Genomic DNA, 22,564 nt, shown 5'->3' with positions numbered 1-22,564 from the left:
CCCTGGCCAGTTGGCTCAGTGGTAGAGCATTGGCCTGGCATGCAGGAGTCCCAGGTTCGATTCCTAGCCAGGGCACACAGGAGAGGTGCCCATCTGCATCTCCACAGCTCCTCCTCTCTTTCCTCTCTGCCTCTCTCTCCCCCTCCCACAGCCAAGGCTCCATTAAAGCACAGTTTGCCCAGGCACTGAGGATGGCTCTGTGGCCCCTGCCTCAGGCGCTAGAATGGCTCTGATTGCGGCAGAGCATCGCCCCCTGGTGGGCATGCCAGATGGATCCCGGTCGGGTGCATGTGGGAGTCTGTCTGACTGCCTCCCATTTCCAACTTCAGAAAAATACAAAAGAAAAAAAAAAAAAAAGAAAAATGATTACCTAAAATTAATCAACATTTTATTTTTAGGGTGCTTTTAGGGCAATTAGAAGACTCTATATAATTCCATGATGATGTACACATATCACTATACATTTGTCCAAATTCATATAATGTACAACATCAAGAGTGTATACTACACTAGTGTAAATAAACTATGGACTTTGGAAATTATGATGTGTCAATGAAGGTTTATCAACTGTCACCAAGTAGTACTGTTGACAGCGGTGAAGGACGTTAATGGGGAAGGCTATGCAAGTGTCGGGGAAGGAGGTATGTGCGAAATGCCCCTACCTTCCCAATTTTACTGCGAACCTTAAGCTGCTCTAAAAAACTAAAATTCAAAAACCAAAATTTAACTTTTAAAATGTTACTGTTCTTGCTATATATTTTCCCTCCTTTCTGTTCTTTTCTTTATTTCATACATTCATTGAGCCAATATCACATGACCACCTCGTGCCAGAAGATGTGCCACATCTGGTGATACAGAGATGAACATGAAGTGTACTCCAGTCCATCAAAAAGTCCTGAGCATAAATGAAGGCTATAACATGTAAAATAACACTCGTATTCCAGGTTAGGCAGGGCTTTACGGTGACAAAAAGGAAAGATACTGAACCTTGTGGGGAAAAACAAGTGTTAGGGAAAGCACTCCAGAGAAGGCCCCTCAAGGGGAGAGGAAGCATACGGACAGGCCTCAGAAAGCTGAAGAAAAATGAAGCACAGAAACTAAATTTAAAAATAAAAAGACAAGAGGTAGAAGAGGATGACAGAAATTGCTTCATTAAAGACCTAATAATGATGGTGTCTGAGAGGGGAGGAGGGATTACAGAGAGACCAGAGGAAACAATTGGGGGTCAAGACTACAGTCATTACCTTGATTATGGTGATGGTTTCATGAGTGTATTCATGTGTCAAAATTAATCAAATTTAAAAAATTTTAAATGTGAGCATTTTATTTTATGTCAATTATGCTTCAATAAAGTTATTTTTTAAAGGCCAATTGCTACTTTAGGGATGTTGAACATCCATGTAAAAGCTCTGGGGGGCAGCTAGGGGGTTTCAGGGAGCCAGTGAGGTCAATGGCATTTCACTCTCCATATTACATCTTTACAAGATAAGCCATACAATCAAACTAAAGAATCCACGGCTATGTACCACGCTCCTACTATGTGCAAAAGACCAAGCTCTCTCCATACATAGACTATACTCCTATCATTAAGTGAGTGACAGGGATGCTTCTTTACCTCAATTCACTTCCAACAACAAACTTCAAAACTGTAAGGGACAGCAGACATCATAGATAAAAGCAGAAAGGTAAGTGAGAGGGAATAAAAAAAAACTGCAAATGTCTACATAGGCATAACATATAGATTATATTTAAGCAGCTCTCAAACTATAAAGAAAAAATATGAAAAATAATTAATAGTCAATTGAATGAAGAAACATAAATAATCAATAAATAACTACTTCAATCTTATTTAATAACTAGAAAATATAAAGTTTAAAAATATCACCAGATGATAAATATTAAGGATTGGAAATGGTACAAGACGAATCCTCACATATATTGTTAATAAAAGTATAAACTGACACATCTCCTAGGAAAGTAATTTGGCAGTAACTATCAAGATCAAAAATAAAAAAAACCTTTGGCCTCTCAATTCAAATTCTAGAACTCTTTCCTAAAGATAAAATAATTTAATAACAAAAGCTAACCTTTATAAAGAGTTCATGAGTATAAGATGATTTATACATCTTACACCAATGTATTTAATAGTCAAGACCATGCACTATTATTGTCCCTGCGGTTGGCAGAACAATGATATAACAAATATGGCCACATACTCATCACCAAAACTTTTGAATATGCTATATCACATGAAAACAAGACTTTGCAAATGTGAGTAAATTAAGGATCTTTAGATGAGATTATCCTGGATTATCCACATTGGCCCAATATAATCGCAGGATCCTTGTAAGAAGTTAGGAGATGGTCAAAGGAAGAGATGTGACGACAAAAGAAGTCAGAGAGATGACGGACCATGAGCCAAGGAATGTGAGCCGCCTATAGAAGCTGGAAAAAGCAAGGGAATAAATCTCCCCCTCCCCAGATTCTCTGGAAGGAAAGCAGCACCGATGACTCATTTTGGATTTCTGATTTTCAAAAATTTTAAGATGCCTGACCAGGCGGTGGCACAGTGGATAGGGTGTTGAACTGGGATGCGGAAGACCCAGGTTTGAGACCCGAGGTCGCCAGCTCGAGCAAGGGGTTACTTGGTCTGCTGAAGGCCCATGGTCAAGGCACATATGAGAAAGCAATCAATGAACAATTAAGGTGTTGCAACGAAAAACTGATGGTTGATGAGAACATCTCTCTCCGTTCCTATCTGTCCCTATCTATCCCTCTCTCTGACTCTCTCTCTGTCCCTGTAAAAAAAAAAAAAAGTAAGATGACCAACTTGCATTGTTTAAGTCATTTAAGTTGGTGGTAATTTGTTGGAGCAGTGACGGAAACTAAGGTAGTCCCATTTCATGAATAAGGAAATCAAGGTATAGAAAGATGAGCACCTATCCAAGATGATCACACATGTACAAAGGTCAACCTAGGATTTAAATCCAGAGTCCCTGCTCATTGATCTCTAGGATACACAGTCTTCAAATATGTCCATATAAAAGGATGTATGAAGAATTATTTTTTAAAAAGGAAAACAAGAGTGAACCATCCTTCATTAATGAAATAGTTAAAAGAAAAAGTCCTGATATGGACCATGAAATATCACATTAAACCAGCACATCATGAAAATAACCTCCAAGTCCTGGCCAGATAGATAGCTTGACTGGTTGGGGCACTGTCCCAAGGTGCAGGGTGCCAGTTCGATCCCTGGTCAGAGCACATGCAGGGGCAGACCGATGATCCTATCTCTCTCTCTAAAATCAATGCAATAAACTTTAAAAAAAAAAGAGAGAGAAAGAAATAAGGGAGGGAAGGAGAGAGGGAGGATAATCTCCAAAATATAATTTATGGTAAAAATGTTTCAGAAAAATGTATTTTTTAAATGTGCAAATGAATATGCATATATTTGTAAATACAGAGACATGGGATTTACAGTTAAACAGAAAGTTAAAACTGATAACTTATATGGAATGCAGTGACATAATGGGATACAAGAACTTCTGAATTTTATTCAATATTTTTAAACATTATTTGAATGTTTATAACAAGAATATTAGGGTGTACTTTAAAAGGAGCAATTTTTAATGCAGGGTAATATGCATGAACTTCCTACATTTTTTTTTTTTATTATTAAAAAAAAATGGAGTTCTTTACTGCACAAAGTTGAAAAGTCCTGCCCTATAGTGACACCAAATGGTGGCAGATCAAAATACAGCACAAGAGCAGGACATTGGTTCAGTTTGACCTGCCTATAAACGGTTAGTTCCTTTGAAGAACAGGCAGCTTAACGGAATTAAATAATAAAGAGATAAAAATTCAGACATCTAGAATTTTTAATCGGAGTGCAATAAGCTTCAAATGCAAATTTTCAGGCCTTTTTCTAAACTTCAGCTAATCTTCTGATCCCATTGAATATTTACCTATTTATTTCTCACACAGTTAAGTACAGTGATTTTACTTGGTGGTTTACTGGTACAAAGAAACACTGCAAATATATTTTTAAATGCAGTCAGACAACTAACACCAGTTTCTACTCAGTGGGAACCAGTCTTTGCTGAGTAGGTAATATTTTGAAAGGATGAATGAGGAGGTGTTGGGACTGAAGAGAGAAGGAAGAAATCCGAGGAAAAAAGGCAACTGAGTTTCTAGGAAATATATTTTCATTTCCTCATCTTAGTCATAGAAAATTACACTGAATAAAGCATGAGTCTAGGTCATGCCAAATATAAGTCAATTTCTCAGTAAAAAGTTTTGTCCTACATTGTCCAAGGAAAAGAATTTTTCAAATTAAGTAAATTAGTCATTACTCAGTGTCCTCTGCTCAGACTTAAAGTAACAAAATTAGCACGTAAACTGTCTCATTCATTTCAAGTCACACAAGATATGGAGATGGACCACCTCCCAGAACACTCCTCTAACATACTATTTGACCAGAACTCTTAGTCAGAATTCTTGATGGGTTATTTTTCATATGCCAAAATCTCCCAGAAAATATGGGACATATAAGTGCACTATAATCATCTATAAAAAGAAGTCATTAATATCATTAAAGTTTTAGGCCATGAATTCATAGCACTGAATATTAATTCTAACAGGTACCAGGCCCAACAAACACCACCAGGCCACCACCACTGACCACTACTAGACTACAACGCATAAACTCTACAGTTATCTTACTTACTAGTGAGCTTTACTCTTTCTTTTATCCATTAATTTGATTTTTGTGAATTACAGATTTCTTAAACATACACCCAAATATGAAAAATAATGAATATAGTCACTACACTATAATCAGCTTTAATTCCATAGAAGAATTATTTAAAACAATAAACAGAAAGCAGTTTTACCAGGACTTTGGCATTTGTTTACATTTTTTTTGTCTTTGATAAAAAAGTGAGTAAAAGTAACACATCTGGAATGCTAGTAACCAGAGACAATTAAAGATCAATTAGAATACATAAGATATAACATGTAAGTTAGAAATGTGTTTTATATTTGTATACTCAGGAGCTCTAGAACTCCTGAGTAGTGTCCTGATCAAACTGGCCAATGTCCAAGTCATTGTATTAGTTCAAGAAGGTACCTTAAAATTCTGCCTTAATAGAAAAAAACAGATGAGCAACTAAATCCTTACTTTCAGAAAAGTACCCACGTCTAATACTTATGCATGAAGATTCTTCTTTTAGGACTAGAAAGAGTATCAGCATTAAAAATTTTTGCTTTAAATTTCAAGGGAGGAATAAATAGAAGTGAATAAAAACTTTATATACAAGATACCTGGAGAGAATACAGACATATCAAATGCTTTAGTGGTTGAAAGGAAGTTTCAAGGACATACAATTTAATGGCTATTGATATAATATTTCTGAATGATATACATGTACACAGCACTATAGAACATAGAGCCCTGGAAAGTTGCACGTCAAATAATACAAATATAAAACACATTTCTAATTTACATGTTATATCTTATGTATTCTAATTGATCTCTAATTGTCTCTGGTTACTAGCATTCCAGATGTGTTACTTTTGCACACTTTTTTATCAAAGACAAAAAAAAATGTAAACAAATGCCAAAGTCCTGGTAAAGCTGCTTTTTGTTTATTTTTTTAAATAATTCTTCTATAGCCTGACCAGGCGGTGGCACAGTGGATAGAGCATCGGACTGGGATGCAGAGGACCCAGGTTCGCGACCCCAAGGTCGCCAGCTTGAGAGCGGACTCATCTGGTTTGAGCAAAAGCTTACCAGCTTGGACCCAAGGTCGCTGGCTGGAGCAAGGGATTACTCGGTCTGCTGAAGGTCCTCGGTCAAGGCACTTATGAGAAAGCAATCAATGAAGAACTAAGGTGTCGCAATGAAAAACTGATGATTGATGCTTCTCATCTCTCTCTGTTCATGTCTGTCCCTATCTATCCCTCTCTCTTACTGTCTCTCTGTCTCTGTAAATAAATAAATAAATAAATAAATAAAAATTCTTCTATGGAATTAAAGCTGATTATAGTGTAGTGACTGTATTCATTATTGTATCATATTTGGGTGTATGTTTATATACAACACACCTAAGAAATCTGTAATTCACAAAAATCAAATTAATGGATAAAAGAAAGAGTAAAGCTCACTAGTAAGTAACATAACTGTAGAGTTTTAACTAATTTTTGTTAAAATAAAAACAATGCTAGAATCACAATTAGTAGCCTACAGAACCAGAAAATGAAACAGAACTAATAACAAGTCTATGGTATAAACAAAAGAAAATGCAAACTTTGGCCCTATTTGGGGGACAAAGGCTCTCCACACCCAAGTCCTTGTTTATGACTCTGTGATGACTTTTCAGGTTGAAGTGATTAGTACTTTAAATCTTGGTTTAGTTAATATGTACTGTATTTCTTTACTCCATAAGATGCACTTTTCCCCCCAAAAAAAGTGAAGGGGAAAATGCCTGTGTGTCTAATGGAAGACAAAATGCAGTATTTTATTAAATATTTTAAAACACCATTTGGATCAGAATTTTTTTTCTTATTTTCATCCTTAAAACTCTAGGTGTATCTTATGATCAGGTGCATCTTATGGGGCAAAAAATATGGTAAATGTTTTTCTACAAAACAAAGTCATAAAAGTATGTGCAATTTACCTTACCTCAAAATTAATAGTCTATCTTCAGTAACATAATAAAATATAATTTCATTAAGTTACTTAAAACATGAAACTCAGTATTATGAGAATCTTTCAGAAGATTATTTTTCTTGTAATTCTCAAATATTGTTTGGAACTTTAAGCAGGATTCACCCTCTTTGGAGACAAAGGGAGTTGAGAAGTAGGGGGAGCTAGGTTGAGAATAGTAAAAAGTTAGAGGTAAAATAACAAAGGTAAAAAAATGTTACTACTATTTGAAAAATATATATATATAAAGTTTTCACTTTTTTCCTCAACTTTCTTCCTCCTTTCTTCACTAAAACAATCATACTTTAAAATGTAAGTGCCACACACACCAGAACTTAGAACAGTGTGTTCAAGCACAGTCATGAACAACAGATGATAAAGCACTGTTCATATTGTCCACAGCACATGTTTTTCAACAGCAATACTCTTTCCCCATTAAACTCTGTCCACAGTCAGCTATGACCTATGATGGAATGTGTAGATTCAAGTTCAAGTTTGAGTTGACATGACCTGAAAAGGAGGTGGTCCACCTCCGTCTTAAAATAAAAACTAGAAGCTCTAGCATTAGTATCTGGAAACAGAGATGTTCTGACCCCTATGAGTATACTGCTTGTAAATCACAGCTCTAGGTTTGGATCTCTAGTTTTTTAAGAAGGACATAACCTAGTAATTTTAAATAAACCTAAAATATTTGTTAGTTTGAGTTCATTCTTCTGTGACAACCACTAGAACATGGTTTTAAATCTTTTTGGTGATGATATGCAACATAAAAAGTTATTTGTTAAGCAGACATTTTCATATAAACTTGTATGTATTTCAGACTTAAGGTACACGGGAAATATTTCAGAATCATAATTTTACATTTTATTATTATGATTCAAGAGTCAAAAAAAATGGCCAAAAATGAGAACTAAAGTAGTCTGATTAAAAATGTATTCATTTATTCTCATACAGAAGACACTGCAAGGAGAATAGTATATAGGGATTAAGAGAAAGACAAAGTGATTGGTAATAGAAAATAAAGCAAACAAGAAAATTCTGGGAGGTGGGGGAAGGAGAAGAGTACCCAGAAGAATTAGATTAAAAACTAAAAAGCATTTTTGCAAATATAGTAAGTTAAAAAGTTTTATAATAAGAAATAGAAGACTGTGAAGAGGAAAAAACCTGGCTCTTTTCCTTCTGTGTTCTACTCAGTTTTGTAAACTCGGGACAGAAGAAGGGGGAAGACACAGCAGGGAGGGCTGAGTAGAATGGATTTAGAAGAGACGGGAAGGTGTTTAAGAGCAAATGCCTACAACATCCAAAATATGGGATGGAGACACAGTCCTTCAGTTAGTCAATCGAAGTATCAAAATACTATCAAATGCAATTTCATCATGCTCCTAGAGGTTGGTAATAATACATACAACTAAAGAGGGAGAAAAAAATCATATATATAAAATAAAACACTAAAATATCATGATAACTGAGTATAACCAACCTCAAAATAGTAATTCAATGCAGGAGAAAAGAGCAGGAGAAAAGAAGCTTGATAAAAATCTTAATTTGAGGTTGCAGCACAGCTAATACATAACACTGGCAAGTCTTCTCACCTCTTCAGACCCCAACTTCTATAAATAGGAAGCTAGAACAAGAGGATTATCAAAGTTTCTGAAGATTTTTAAAATGTATTTATTTTTCAACCTCATTGCCAAAAAGCAAAACAAAACCGTATTTGTAGTTTCAGATCTAAAATATGAGATGAACTAGAGTGATTACGAGAAACTGAACTCTTGCAATATGTTAGAATGCATACCTGCAGAATAAATCAAAATTTTCATCTTACATTATGACATTAAATAGAGAACATAAAAATCACGTTTATACTTTTTAAAGACTTCTCGAACTTTACTTCAGGCTCGAGTTTCAATATATATCTTAATCAAGATAATTTCCCATCAATATCCTTAAGTTAAAAGAGATGAACATTAAAGGTTGTGAGCAATAATGATGTGGAAAGCCTGACATTTTCTTTCCTGTTATCCACGTTATTAAAATCCCTTCCAAAAAGAGAGAACACTGAGTACTCACCACAACAGCAAACTGCTCTGGTTCACTTAAGTTGTTATAGTCACTCTTGAACTGAGACAATGAATTTAATTGTTCTTGATCGGGAAGATGCTTTATTAAGTTCTAAAAATTAAAACCAAAATAAATTATCTTCACTAAATATGTTTCTCAAATTCTAGGAAAAAATTATTAATAAAGTCTGGGAAGGATATCAGTAAAGAAGTTAATCTTTAATTTCTAAGTAACCACCCTTTATACTAAGCCTTAAGCTGCATTCTCTGCATTTTGAAAGCAATTTTCTTCTTCTCTATCCAGAGCTATTATATATTCAAATCAAGCACTCCTGAATGTTTATTTGATTAGCTATATAATTGAGAAAGAAGAACTCAACCTATACCAAAAAAACAGCTTTCTCACCTGGGTAAATGTGATCAATTACATTTCAGCTTTAGGGAATTAAATGTCAGAAATTTCAGGCAAAGCCAAATATATTTTAACACTTCACTCACGGGATAAAATAAATTATCATATTGCTACTAAAAGGCAAGGAAAAGAACAGAAAAGAAACCAAAGGAATTTTAATGACAGTTCTTGCAAGATTTAACCAATGTGAGCATGGGATTCATTAAAGAAAAATGAAGATATCTGTAAAACAAAGACAAAGTAATTTTTCTGAAGTGAAAGAAAATTTGAAAAGGCATTGAAGACACAGAATGCTATACCTTGCAGAGAAAAGAATATACGAATACAGACCCTTTAGGAACTGAAGTGCCTGTGGCTGTAAAACCCTGTGCCCAGAAACCAGAGATTCATTTGGTGGTCTGGCTCCTTTGTCCATGCACAGCCTTTCCCAAGCCACACAACACAGACCAGAGAAACACTCCCAATGGAGAAAGGCCAAGGGAATACACATAATTATGCCTCCCTGTTATCATGTAAATGATTACACAATTCCTTGGACAAATTCTATATAGATTCTCTGTGTCCAAATACAATCGACAATAATAATGTTATAATAAGTTAGTGTACTGATAATAAAATTAAGAAAAAAAGAGTGGTTGGTGCTCACAATCCCGAATTATAGTATTGGCATAGCATGCAAGCCCAAATTCAAGTACAAATTTAAATTAAGCCTACATCATGGCATATATATTAGTGGAGAAAATAATTCCTCAAAGTTGTTATTAGTAAAAAATGTTAGAGAATGTTATATATCAAAGTAGTTAGATTAAAGAACAAGTTTTTGACTCACTGTGTATCTCTGAACAAAAACTTGGTTGACTGGCCAAAAACAAGCAAACAACAAGTGGCAATTTAAGATCATCCCTAAAAAGCATATTCACTATTAATACTACCAACTGAATAAAAACATTTAAGTATATGATTTTCCCACATAAATAGAAAATTCTCTTAGAAGAACTGCCTGAAACCAAAAGACCTGGTTTATATTTTCTTTTAATCATTCTAGTTGACAGCTGGATTATTTGAATTATTTATTACACGAGGCCTCTAAATTTCCTCAGCACTCTTTATATGACCATTGAAGTCTTTTGAATAGTTTTTAGTTAATATATAATTAAATTTTAATCTCTCATCAGAAATTTATTAATTTTTCACTTCATTATTTTTGCTTCCCAAAGTAATAAAAGTGCCATAGTTTGTAAGAGCACAGGCCCCACTTTCCTCTGTCTCTCCCTTTTACCGTAATCCCCACACACTTTTTCAAACCCTAAGACCCTTTCAAACCACACTGTTCACACTGCCTACACACACAGCCTTCCCCTGAAAGCTTCAGGTGTCATTACTGCCAGGATCACGGCCCCTCGCTGATCACACCGTTCCGCTGCCTTCCTCCACATCCACATCCACACTCACCTCCACACATACACTCACCCAGCACTCCCCGAACACATTCTGTGCTTCTAGAACTGTTGTAAACCAGCTATTTGTCTTGTATTTTAGTTCTTTCTATATAAAAACATCATCTCCCTTGTCACATATCAATTTCAACAAAGTAAAGTTGGTGTCTGATTGAACCTAACAGTGCCCTACACATGGTGGGCACACATTCTCTCTCTCTCTCTCTCTCTCTCTCACACACACACACACACACAAATAAATTAATAAAAGACTGATGTAACAAAGGTAAAGGGGTAAAGCATGAGGAGGAAAAACAACACAATACTGACATTGTGTTATGTATGGGTAGAGAGAAAGATAAGTCAAGTGCCAACATGAAATCATGACAGTGAATATCACCTACCAAACAATGACTATTACAAAGCAATGCTCTTCCCACGCCCTGGTCAACATAGGCAGTTCTTCATTTTACAATAAGTAACATATTTTTAAAATAAAATAATGAACTTCTAATACCATAAAATTCTTGTTTTTAAATATGAATATATCTTTGCATATGTCCAAAGTAAAATTTTAGACTTCAAATTTATAAGACTGGTTTTATATTTAGTAAGAATGGTAGGCAGAATAATGACTCAATCTCCCCCAAGATGTCCACTTCCGATCCCAGAATCCCAGATCCTGTGAAAATATTAGGTTACATGACAGAGGGAAGTCGTACAGCTGGCCTTAAAATATAGAGAATATCCTGGATTACCTGATGTGGCCAGTGTAACCCTAAAGGTCTTTGGTGTAGAAGAAGGAGACAGAACAATCAAGTAAGAGGGAGATATAACTATGAAAGAAGGAACAGAAAGAGGCAACATTGCTGGCTTGGAAGATGAAGAAAGGTGTCCATGAGCTGAGGAAGGAGGCAGCCATGAGGAACTGGAAAAGAAAAAGTCTTCCCAAAGCCTACAGAATTTCATGCAAGCCAGCCAACCCTTGACTTGAGCACAGCCAGGCCCAGGCCAGGCTTCTGCTTTATAGAAACACAAGATAATACACATGTAGAATGTTAAGCCACTCAATTTCTGGTAAATTATTGCAGCAGTGATAGCTAATATATTAATCAGTTATATGGAACTCAAGTGTTCTTTGGACAAAGATTTCAAATGCAAATAATTATTTTTCCATCTCTACACAACAAAATTCAGAGGGTCATCCAAAACATTTGTGCAAGCAAGTTAAAGCTACTCCATAAATATTATATTTAACAAATATATTATAATATATAAAAACATGTGTTAAGTAGAAATTTTTTCTTTAAGGAACTTGGAATCAGTTAAAAACAAAGCACATATACAATCAACTACAACAAAGACAAAATTCTAGTAAAAAATACTGCTCAAGTACTTTTAAACAAGAGTTGTTGAATTAGGCAGTTTGTGTGTCAGAGATTCAGAGCACAAGTCACCTCATTTAAAAAAAGACAGGTCAGGGAGGCTAAACCAAGAACAAGTCCTAAGGTTACTATTTATTGATTAATTAAAATGTCTACAATAATTTTAATTGTTTGTTGACACTAACAAATAATCCTTGTTTTCTGGTTACTGTTAAAACATCACTTCCTTTCCATTATAAAAATAAAAGATGGTAAACTGAACATATCATCCTTTCACTATATAATTTGCGGTTTGATTCTCCAACTTCAAATTCTATCCAGATATGTATTATTGATGCTTTATGTGGAATTTGGCAAGTAACTGACACCACAGCGCATTCCTTAAATAATACTGTGAGTAGAAACCATTTTGAACCTCTTTCAGCCTTCTGAACAGATTCAGAATACTATGAAGACTAGCTGTAGTATTCACAGGAGCACAAGTGACTCCAGTAGGGATTGTTAGAAATGAAGAGAACTATCCCACAATCTTTTATACTAAATAATAATACAGCTTAAGAAGACAGAGACGCCTGAGAAAAAACACACTCAAAAGATTATACAAATAAACATAAATTAACATATTACCAGTCTTAACTATAACAAAAACAAAAATGTAAAATTAACCAACCTGACTTTCAGAAAACAGCCATTTAAAATAACTGAAATACAATCATTTTGATAGTATTATATTTAGTTTGTAGTTAAGAGAAGATTCAGAGTTTTATCTCCTGGCAATGCAGAAGTTATGCTAAAACTAATTATGTGGCAATGATTTTCCAGTTGAATGATTTGGCTTAAGAATTTTGCTTCACTTACAGATTTCGATTTAATGAGAATCCTGCAATGAAATATTGGAATTTAAGCTCTCGGCCTGTTTGTTTACCTGAATCATAGACTCTGCCAAAAGAGTTTCATCCACTTCCAGTATCATCGTTTTGATTTCTTCATACGGCACCCGAAAAGAGCTCAGGAAGATTGCTAAGGGGGAGGGGAACGGGTCATGATGAATAAGAAAGGAGTTTGAGGTTTAGTCTATATGTAAAATCAAAACTAACTCCTAAAACGAGAGATTTCAAAGCATTTAATACAGTTACTACGGGGGAAACTTTCATTAACACATTTTATATCCCTCCAGTTTTAGAACTAGTGTTTAAACAAGAGTCTTATATCATTATGCTGATTCCAGGTTGATTTTTAATCATTACTTATTAGCTTATCACAGAAATGGTGATAATTTTCGAGTAACTAAAAATAAAATGTTTGGTTCACTATCAAAATATCAAATTATAAAGAAAAGAACCATAAAACCCCAATACGTGTTTGCAATATTTGTTTAACCATGTGTATTTTAGCATGTATAATATCTTTTAATGCTACTCAATAGTTCAGAAGAAAATATTTTAAGAAAACTGCTAAGCAGGGCATTAACAGTTTTACAAGTTTTAACGATACTTTACTGTTCAGAAATATTACAGATATTATGCTAAAGATCTAGCCTTTCCATGTAACTAAAGCTTAAGTAGACAATATTAGAAAATATATTTTCGTGGAAAACTATCCAAATGAATTATATGGGGTAATATGTTACTACAGAGAAGTCCATCATTATTTATTTTTGAAACCCATATATCTGATGTTAAAACACAATGATTTTCTCAAAAGCTACTGAGGGATATAAGGATAATTTCACAACATTAGATGCAATGCTTTTGCTGTCCTCTCTTTATTCTACTATTACTGTGTTTCTTCTCTCCAGTGACCAATGTCACTTCTTGAACATGCCAGAACTTGCTAACCACTAGCCCACTAATTTATATACAGTATATTTTATATACTGAACTTACATACTTTCTCAGTAAGTATTTTCAAATAAGGACACTATTTTCCATAAAACTCAGAAAATATGATCTGCTTCTTTCTTAGAGGCTGTATCCCAGATTCCGGGGAATACCATGTATCATCTACAGCTGAATCACAAAGGCCATCGTGTTCTTAACACCAGCTTCATTCACACATTGTGGAGCTCCGGCAGCCATGAGTCTGGGATAATAGTACCATAAACTATCTAAAAAAATGGGTATGTGTGTGCAATCCTTAATATCCGAAGAACAAGATGAAATAAAGGATCTAACTGATACTGTAACAGAAATTAATGGAATTACAAAAGGATAACTACACAGCAGACATTAGAAAGAACAAAAATAGGATAACTAATATATGCTCTTGAAGATTAATTGATAAATAATTGATGGAGAGGGAATAAAATCTAAATCTGAACATCACGTACAAAACAAGTTGCATATGGTGGTGGAGTTAAATGTAAACATTAACAACAGAAGGGATCACTAAAAAATTAGCATAGCAAATTAGCTCTTTCATGGTTAAAGAACTTGTCAATCATAAAAACCAATGGAAAACACATGCAAATATTGATATTTGACACCATGAAAGAAAAACATTAATGTCAAAGTTAAAACAATTAAAAAACAAGGAAGCCGGGAAAATAAACCTGCTTCAAAATTCACAGATCACGTTTATTTACATTTAGAATCCCATGAGGTCCAAAAAATGGGTAAAATGTATGTATACACAATAAAAAATAAAAAAAAACCTGACCAAAATAAATATGATGTACTAAACCTCAGAATTAAGTAAATTAAGAAAACAATTTGTTAAAATATAATTTGAATAGAAAACAGTAATATTAATCAGAATTCTTAAAATAATTGATTCCATTTGAGAAACAATAAATTCCACTCAAGAAATCTAGTCTATGGAAACAACATATAGACAAGATTATAACAATTAAATAAAAGTAATCAAAAAAAATAGATAGATAGAATTCCTCTAAAGCATAACATAGTAATTGAGAAAGAAGCAATAGTTTTATATTTGAGGCAGTACCATAGAGAGACACTTAAAGAGAAAGACATCTAAAAATATACATTTTTCATCTTAATATTAAATGCATTTCAGAGCTGTCCTGAAAGTAAGAAAAGTAGAAATCTAGGGAGAAAATAATTATTATAAAACATTGGGCAGGGGGAAAAAGATATTACTAAAAAGAAACAAAAAGATTTATGGGGAAAAAGTAGAATGATTAGAAATCATACATATAAATAAAACTGCTGAAATTATAAATAAACCTATGGATTAAACATCAGATAAAGAGAAAATTCATGACATGAAAGACCACAAAGAAGCTATCTAAAGTGTAACATAAGAGATGGAAAAATACAAGGTTACAAGATATGAAAGGTCAGTCAAGACACCAAACTCTACTTAAAGTTCCAAAGAGAAATCACAAAAAGAATAGAAAAGAAGCATATATGAAGAGAAAATATCAGAGAATTTTCCAGAATTAGAGACACAAAATATCAGATTAACAAGTTTCAACAAATCTCAAACATAATAATTCTTTTTTAAAGCCACACTAGATAGATCCTTTAAATAACAAGCATTTGGGAGATGGTAGAGTGGGAGCACTCAGGCACTGCTGGTGGAATGGTAAATTGGGACAATCAGAGAATAGATATACTCAGAGCAGAGGTCGCCACACTTTTTCAATAAAGAGCCACATAGTAAATATTTTATGATTTGTGAGCCATACAGTCTCTGTCACAGCTACTCAACTCTGCTAGTGTAGCACAAAAGCAGCCATAAACAATGTGTAAATAAATGCACTGGTTAAGTTCCAATAAAAACTTGTGTAAAAAACAGGCGATGACATGATTCAGCCCAAGGGCCATCATGTGTCACATCCTGACTTAGTAACTAGTAACAACAAAAGTGGAAAACCTAAATTCAACCAAGCATTGAATGAATAAAGTATGATATTCAAAATTTACTTTGCAAATGGACATGCTTTATTCTTTTACTTTCTTCCATATTTATAATTCATCTACTACTTTCAGGTGTTAAAATAGCACACACAGTAAACACATATTTAGAAAAACTGAACTATGGTTTTTAACTAGTTAATGAATAAATTCATTTGTGGAAAACATTTGCTATAACAAAGGGGGGGGGAGAGCAGAAAAGTTGAAATGGCCTAATGTCTAACACACTATGCAGAAGACAGCACAGACCTTCATTTCTTTCTTAATATTTAAAAGTTACTGAGAATAATACAAGGCTCAATTAAAGCCTCCAAAAGATCCATTAATATTAGTATTTTTATTAACATGCATCTTATCCTTCAAACTGTGATTATATGTCCCAGTGGGGAGCTTTGAGTTCAGTGAAGGAGTGTAAAGTGTGCAGATTTTGGAGCCAGTCACATGTTTCCTGCAAGGGACTTATAAATATTTAAACCTTTATGTTAATTTGTGGAACCCTAAATTCCTCCTTTATAGCTCCAATACCCCCTCCAAAATGTCTGACACCTGGTAATACTCCTGAGCCATCTCTTAATTCTAGAATGGCTGAAATTCTATCTTTTATTAACGCTGGGACCAGACTCTTTGTCTAAACCTTTATGAGCTCAGAACATACGAAACCTAATCCACCTTTATGTAAACAGCTAAATAAATGATTTTTGGTCCTTTCCTCAAAATTCTATAGAATATTTCAGTTAAGAGGAATCTAAGAAAAATTATCTTAGATTTCTAAGTGACAAGATAGTCTTGTCATTATCATAAGACTCTTCTCAGAATTCAGTAAATTTAAAGACTGAATTTCATGAACAAAAAAGCAGCTGTGAATCAAACTATAATTACAGTAAAGATTTTAAGGCTGCTAATGCTTCTTAAAGTTTAAATGATAACACTTGATGCAATCAGAGAGGGCAAGAATACTACTGGATTACATCATGACAGTATAAATTCTGGACTTTTTGATCTTATAAATGTGAGTAATAATTAAATGAATGAATATACAGCCTTTAGCTAAAGCAACCAAAACAGCATCCTGCTCTATGATAATATGATTTGGTTATCTCTAAATAGGAATAAATACAACATATACCTATTTGGACATTTTCAAAATGAGCAAACTTAATCAAGTCACTAACCTGCTACACCAACCACATTCCCTGCTTACAGTGTCAACACTACTACCTACGTGATGGGCCATAACAAAGATTAGAGAGCCAAATACAGAAGAAGCACATAAAGGTAATTAATAACTGCCATTACAATTAAATCTGAAATCCCATTTAGCACATATTCTATAATATATATATCTAAATAATCCTTAGGAACCCTGTTTAAAGAGTCACATATTCAACCTCAAGATGACTATGTAAGCTAACTTATAATGGCTGGCCCATCTAAAAAGCACTCTGAATAAAGTATTTCTTCAGTACCCATAATGAGGCTATTTACAAAGTCAAGACTTGGAATTTGTAATGCAGGTCATGGACATTTTTCAAGAAAATGACCACATCTCTTTCAGGTCAGAAAACACAAAACTCTTTGACATTATCCAAGTTAATAATTCTTTGAACTTGGACAATTGTCCTTTAAGGGGGAAATTCTCTAACATAACTGTGTTATATAACAGTCCCCTAAACTTCGGCACTGTAAGCACAAAACAAACAAAAATGTGATTTCTAATTCAGACTACACGTCCATCACACACATCAGAAAGAAGGGACTCTTATTTATGGTCTTCCCACCAGGGTGAAGGACACCACGCTGATCACCATTCTGGGTGAAGGGAGAGCACAGGCGCTTCTCCCACCAGCATCAAATGCTTCCACACAAAAATTACCTAATCTCCACTTGCATGGTCATTGGCCCAAGCAAGTCACATGGACAACACCTAACATGAAAGACGCAGGGATGTACCTGAAATAAAGAAAACAAAGTACTGGCCAACAGCAGAACTGCCCTCACACTGTTGCGGGGATCTTAGCAGCCTGCACTACAGAAAAGGGATGGCCGTCCATCACAGTGAAAATGAAAGGAAGAAGGTTTCAGAACCTCCACAAAAGGAATACCAACTCTGCCTGATGCACACATAGCCTTAACTCCCTCTTTAATCAACAGCACAGATCTTTACTCTCAACAAAAAAATTTTGTTCCAACACTTGCTAAAAGTTTCCTTGAGGCATGAAATAACTGAAAGTCAGGCTCAGAGCCAAGTTATCTGCTAATGCCTCTAGTGATCTGTTCTCCACACTCTAGTTCACTTGCACCATCAGAGTAATATACACGAGTATTATCTCCATTCCAAGCAGAACTGTCTTTGATGCATTAAGCAGCAATTAGAAATGAGTTAGAAGCAAAACTATTTGCCCTCTTTTCCCACAGTAATTCAGTGTAGAAGACAATTCAATAGTAAGTATTTAGCTCCCTGTAACAGTAATTAAATGTAAAATATTACCAGTCAGTACTTTTGAGGAAAGGCTTAGAACTGTTCAGATGAAATAATAAAATTCATTTTACTCATCATTCCTTATTTCCATTAATATTCCAACGTCTTTATGTGTGATCAAGTATTACAAATAATAGAGGTTAGGAAGTATAAAAGAATAATCCACTACAAGTTTATTTCAAAATACGTCATCATTTACTACCTTTCCAACAGCATGGGTGAAACCTGGAACCTGGAGAGCATTATGCTCAGTGAAATAAGCCAGTCAGAGAAAGAGAAGTACCATACAGTTTCAACTCATATGTGGAATCTAATGAAAAAAAAGAACTAACAAGCAAAATAGGGACAGACTCATACCAAGACAGCCAGCTGACGCTGTTGGGAGCTAAAGAAGACTCACGGATACAGACAGCAGTGTGGTAACTGTGGGAGTGGTGAGGGCAGAGGAGGATCACTGGTGATGGACAAAGACTCGGCTTGGTTGGGGGGGGACACAATACGGTGTAGAGATGTGCTGTAGAATTGGGCACCTGAAACCTGTATAATTATGTTAACTAGTGTCACCCCAATAAATTCAATTAATATATTAAAATGGGATGGGGAGAAACTTCCTTAATTTTTTATTTATTTTATACCCTCCAAAAAAGAATTTAAAAGATAATTTTCTTTTCAGTCATGGAAGATATATATATATTTTCATTCTAAACACTTGTCTTAGTTTTATTTTATAATATGCATTAATCTTTAGTGAAGAATTTATACCATAAAATACCTAAAGGAAAATCATATTGAGTTGACTATGCACATTATAAAAAATAATATAAAATTTAAAAGTCATAAAGAAAATGAAATAATTTAAAGGAACCAATTCTAGTGTGCTTCACTAATTTAAGAGTATTAAAATCTTATACTTACAAAGATTCTGAGCAACCTTAGAATCAAGGAATTTTAGTTCTTTAATTTTCTTTTTAAGAGCCTTCTTCTCTTCCAAATCTTCCTCTTCTCTTCTCTCTGTAAAACCAAAGAGTGAACCAGGTTAGCAGCGGTAGGTATTCAACGGCTAACGGGCAGGATATGGACCTGCTTTCCTTAAGAGTCTAAAAAAGATACAAAGCTTTTAAATCACATAGTTATAAAAATAATTAAAAAGCAGATATCCCAAGACCTGAACTATTTCACATATGCCCTGGTGGATCTTATGCTAGAAAAACTACTAAGAGTAAATATTTGAAGGTCTAAAAGGAAAAACAAAAGTAAATCTAACTGTCACTATGAAAACCAATAGCAATGAGTGCAAGAATAAGAGGCCCTGGCCGGTTGGCTCGGTGGTAGAGCATCGGCCTGGCGTGCAGGAGTCCTGGGTTCGATTCCCGGCCAGGGCACACAGGAGAAGTGCCCATCTGCTTCTCCACCCCTCCCCCTCTCCTTCCTCTCTGTCTCTCTTCTCCTTCTGCAGCCAAGGCTCCATTGGAGCAAAGTTGGCCCGGGCGCTAAGGATGGCTCTGTGGCCTTTGCCTCAGGTGCTAGAATGGCTCTGGTTGCAATAGACAACGCCCCAGATGGGCAGAGCATCGCCCCCTGGTGGGCATGCCGGGTGGATCCCGGTCGGGCACATGCGGGAGTCTGACTGCCTCCCCATTTCCAACTTCAGAAAAATACAAAAAAAAAAAAAAAAAGAAAGAAAGAGAGAGAAAAAAAAAGAATGAGTACATTTGGCTCATTTGAACAACATATGAGATACAATTATAAAAAATATATAGATTAACACTAAGGATGGGTGAAGAAGTTAGCTCTAACAGTGCTACTAAACAAAAACAAGCAGCTGTATCACGTGTGACACACCATGCTCATTATTTAGAAATATAGCTCAGAAACACTGGAAGAGTAGACTTTACAATTTTTCCAAATCTTTAAAATATAGTCAAATTCTGACAGCTTATTTTAACTGAATGTTTTAATATCAACAAATGCACTTAATCTCTTTATCCTTGATAAAAGTAAGTAAGTAAATAAATAAATTAGATAATGCATCATTTTAAACAATACAGCACAGTATTTGAGAGTCAAGGTTAACAGCTGTAACCAATAAAGTAATCCTACCATCTTTTCTCTTGCGTCCATAGACAGTGCTCCTAACCAAAGTCAGTCACCTTACAAAATTTGGATCTTGATAACAAGGAACAATGGAGCCAAGTGTTTAATTAGATATGTACGAATAAATCACTAATGTTAGAGGAAGAAAATAACTTCAAAAAGCATCTTCATATATAAAGAATGGCACATTATAATTATATAATTTTTATATCAGAAAAGCATATTTTAATGACATCGTTTGGTACATAATGTAAGATGGGTCAAATGTCATATATAGTTTTCAAAATATTTATTAACTAATTTTCTCTATCATTTTATGAGTAATTATCAATCTTTCTCAACTGATTTTACATTAGATTTATCCTACAATTGGGTCTGAGCTTCTAATTCTGTTACACTGTTTTATGTATTACCCTGTGTTACTAACACTGTTGTAAGCACTGTTAATCTTACTGACTGTGCAAACTTTTCTTCCCTTTCTAAATTTTCTTCACTCCCTCACTCATTTCATTTCCTTTTCCATGTGAACTTTAGAGTAATTCAAAGTATCAAAACTAAAATCCATTTCAATTGTATCTTAATTGCAAAGCATTTGTAAATAGATTAGGGAGACTTGACATGTTGGCAATTTTTAAACTGCCCACTCATAACATGACGTGTGGCTATAATTTTCAACTTAACACAGGCAACCTATATATTTGTTGTTAGTATTAGTGTCCTAACTACATCTAAATTATTCTTTTAAGTATTTGGGGGCAAGTGTGGATTAATTCTATTCTCCCCCACTATACTTTGTAACTAGCTACTGCTAAAATATAGAAACTCAGCTGAATTTTGCATATACCTTTTATAATCAGCTGCTTTACTTATTCTGTCATTTAAATAAGGAATATTTATTAAGATTAGTTTGTGCTAGGCAATATAGAAATAATACTAGACACACATGGATGGACCTTGATAACATTATACTGAGTGACATAAGTAAATCATAAAAAGCTAAAAACTGTATGATTCCATATATAGGTAGAACACAAAATTGGAACTCATGCACATAGATAAGAGTGCAGTGGTTACCAGAGGGAGGAAAAGGGAAAGGAGGGAAGGGGATGGCCATAAAGAGAAACAAATAAATGGTGATGAAGGATGATTTGACTTTGGGTGATGGGTATACAGCATAATTGACTGTCCAAATGATGTGGAGATGTACTCTCTAAATCTACATACTCTGGTAGACCAATGTCACTGTTTAATTGTCTAAATTAAAAAAAAAAGAAAGAAAGAAATAACACTAGACACAAGATACACCCAGCCTCTCAGAATTTAAGAACAAACAGAGGTGAATACAAAGTAAACTGCAATTACAATATATAGATACATCTGCAATGTTTGGTAAGGACTACAGGAGAATAAAGAATAGCCAATTAACCCCCACTTGTCAGGAACAGTCTTCATGGAATAAATAATATCTAATCACAAATTCACAAGGGAAAAGGAGATAAACAGGTAAGAAGGTTTGGGAGTGAGGAAGGTCAAATAATGGTAGAACAGTGTTCAAAGGTTGAAAAGGTACAAGAACATGAAGAGCACAGAAAGAAACAAGAATAACGAGCAGAGAATATTGAATAGAAATAAATACACCAGGAACAGGCAAGACCTTTTAAACCAGGTTAAGATGTCTGAATTTTATCCTCCAAGCACTTGAAATATAAGTATCTGAGAGACATCAAAATAATTTTATTTTAGGAAAAACTCAGGCTTTTGAAGGTGAATTGAAAGAGTGGCAAAAAAAAAAATGGCAGAAGACCACACAGAAGGGAGTGACAGTAATCCAAATGACAGAGAATGGCACCCTCACCTACAGTAGCAGCAACTGGGCCAGCAAATAGGGATGAGTTCTGAAGGGATGAGCCCACATCCGTCTCCAGAATTCCAGACCTTGATGTCTAATGGGCACCTCCAATGTGACATGTTCAAAACTAAACACACACACACACACACACTCACTCACTCATCACACCTACTCTTCCAACAGTTTTCCTCATCTCAGAAAATGCTCTTGCTGCAATTTCTCAAGTCAAAAAGCTTGAAGTCATCCCCCTTTTCCTCAAAAC

General features: G+C 34.6%; 1 protein-coding gene across 2 annotated transcripts in view; it reads right to left on the bottom strand.

Annotated features, from left to right (window-relative positions):
- DIAPH3 (diaphanous related formin 3) overlaps window positions 1-22,564 on the bottom strand; it is a 522,381-nt gene that overhangs the window by 264,559 nt on the left and 235,258 nt on the right. For both annotated transcript variants that reach the window (XM_066236696.1, XM_066236697.1), the window contains 3 exons: window positions 19,275-19,370; window positions 12,925-13,019; window positions 8,777-8,878 (listed from right to left, as the gene is read on the bottom strand). In XM_066236696.1, the coding sequence (XP_066092793.1) occupies window positions 8,777-8,878; window positions 12,925-13,019; window positions 19,275-19,370 (293 nt within the window). The remainder of the gene's footprint in view (window positions 1-8,776; window positions 8,879-12,924; window positions 13,020-19,274; window positions 19,371-22,564) is intronic.

This window comes from Saccopteryx bilineata, chromosome 6 (assembly GCF_036850765.1).
Source record: "Saccopteryx bilineata isolate mSacBil1 chromosome 6, mSacBil1_pri_phased_curated, whole genome shotgun sequence".
Taxonomy (NCBI): domain Eukaryota; kingdom Metazoa; phylum Chordata; class Mammalia; order Chiroptera; family Emballonuridae; genus Saccopteryx; species Saccopteryx bilineata.
This window is presented reverse-complemented; position numbering and strand designations above follow the sequence as displayed.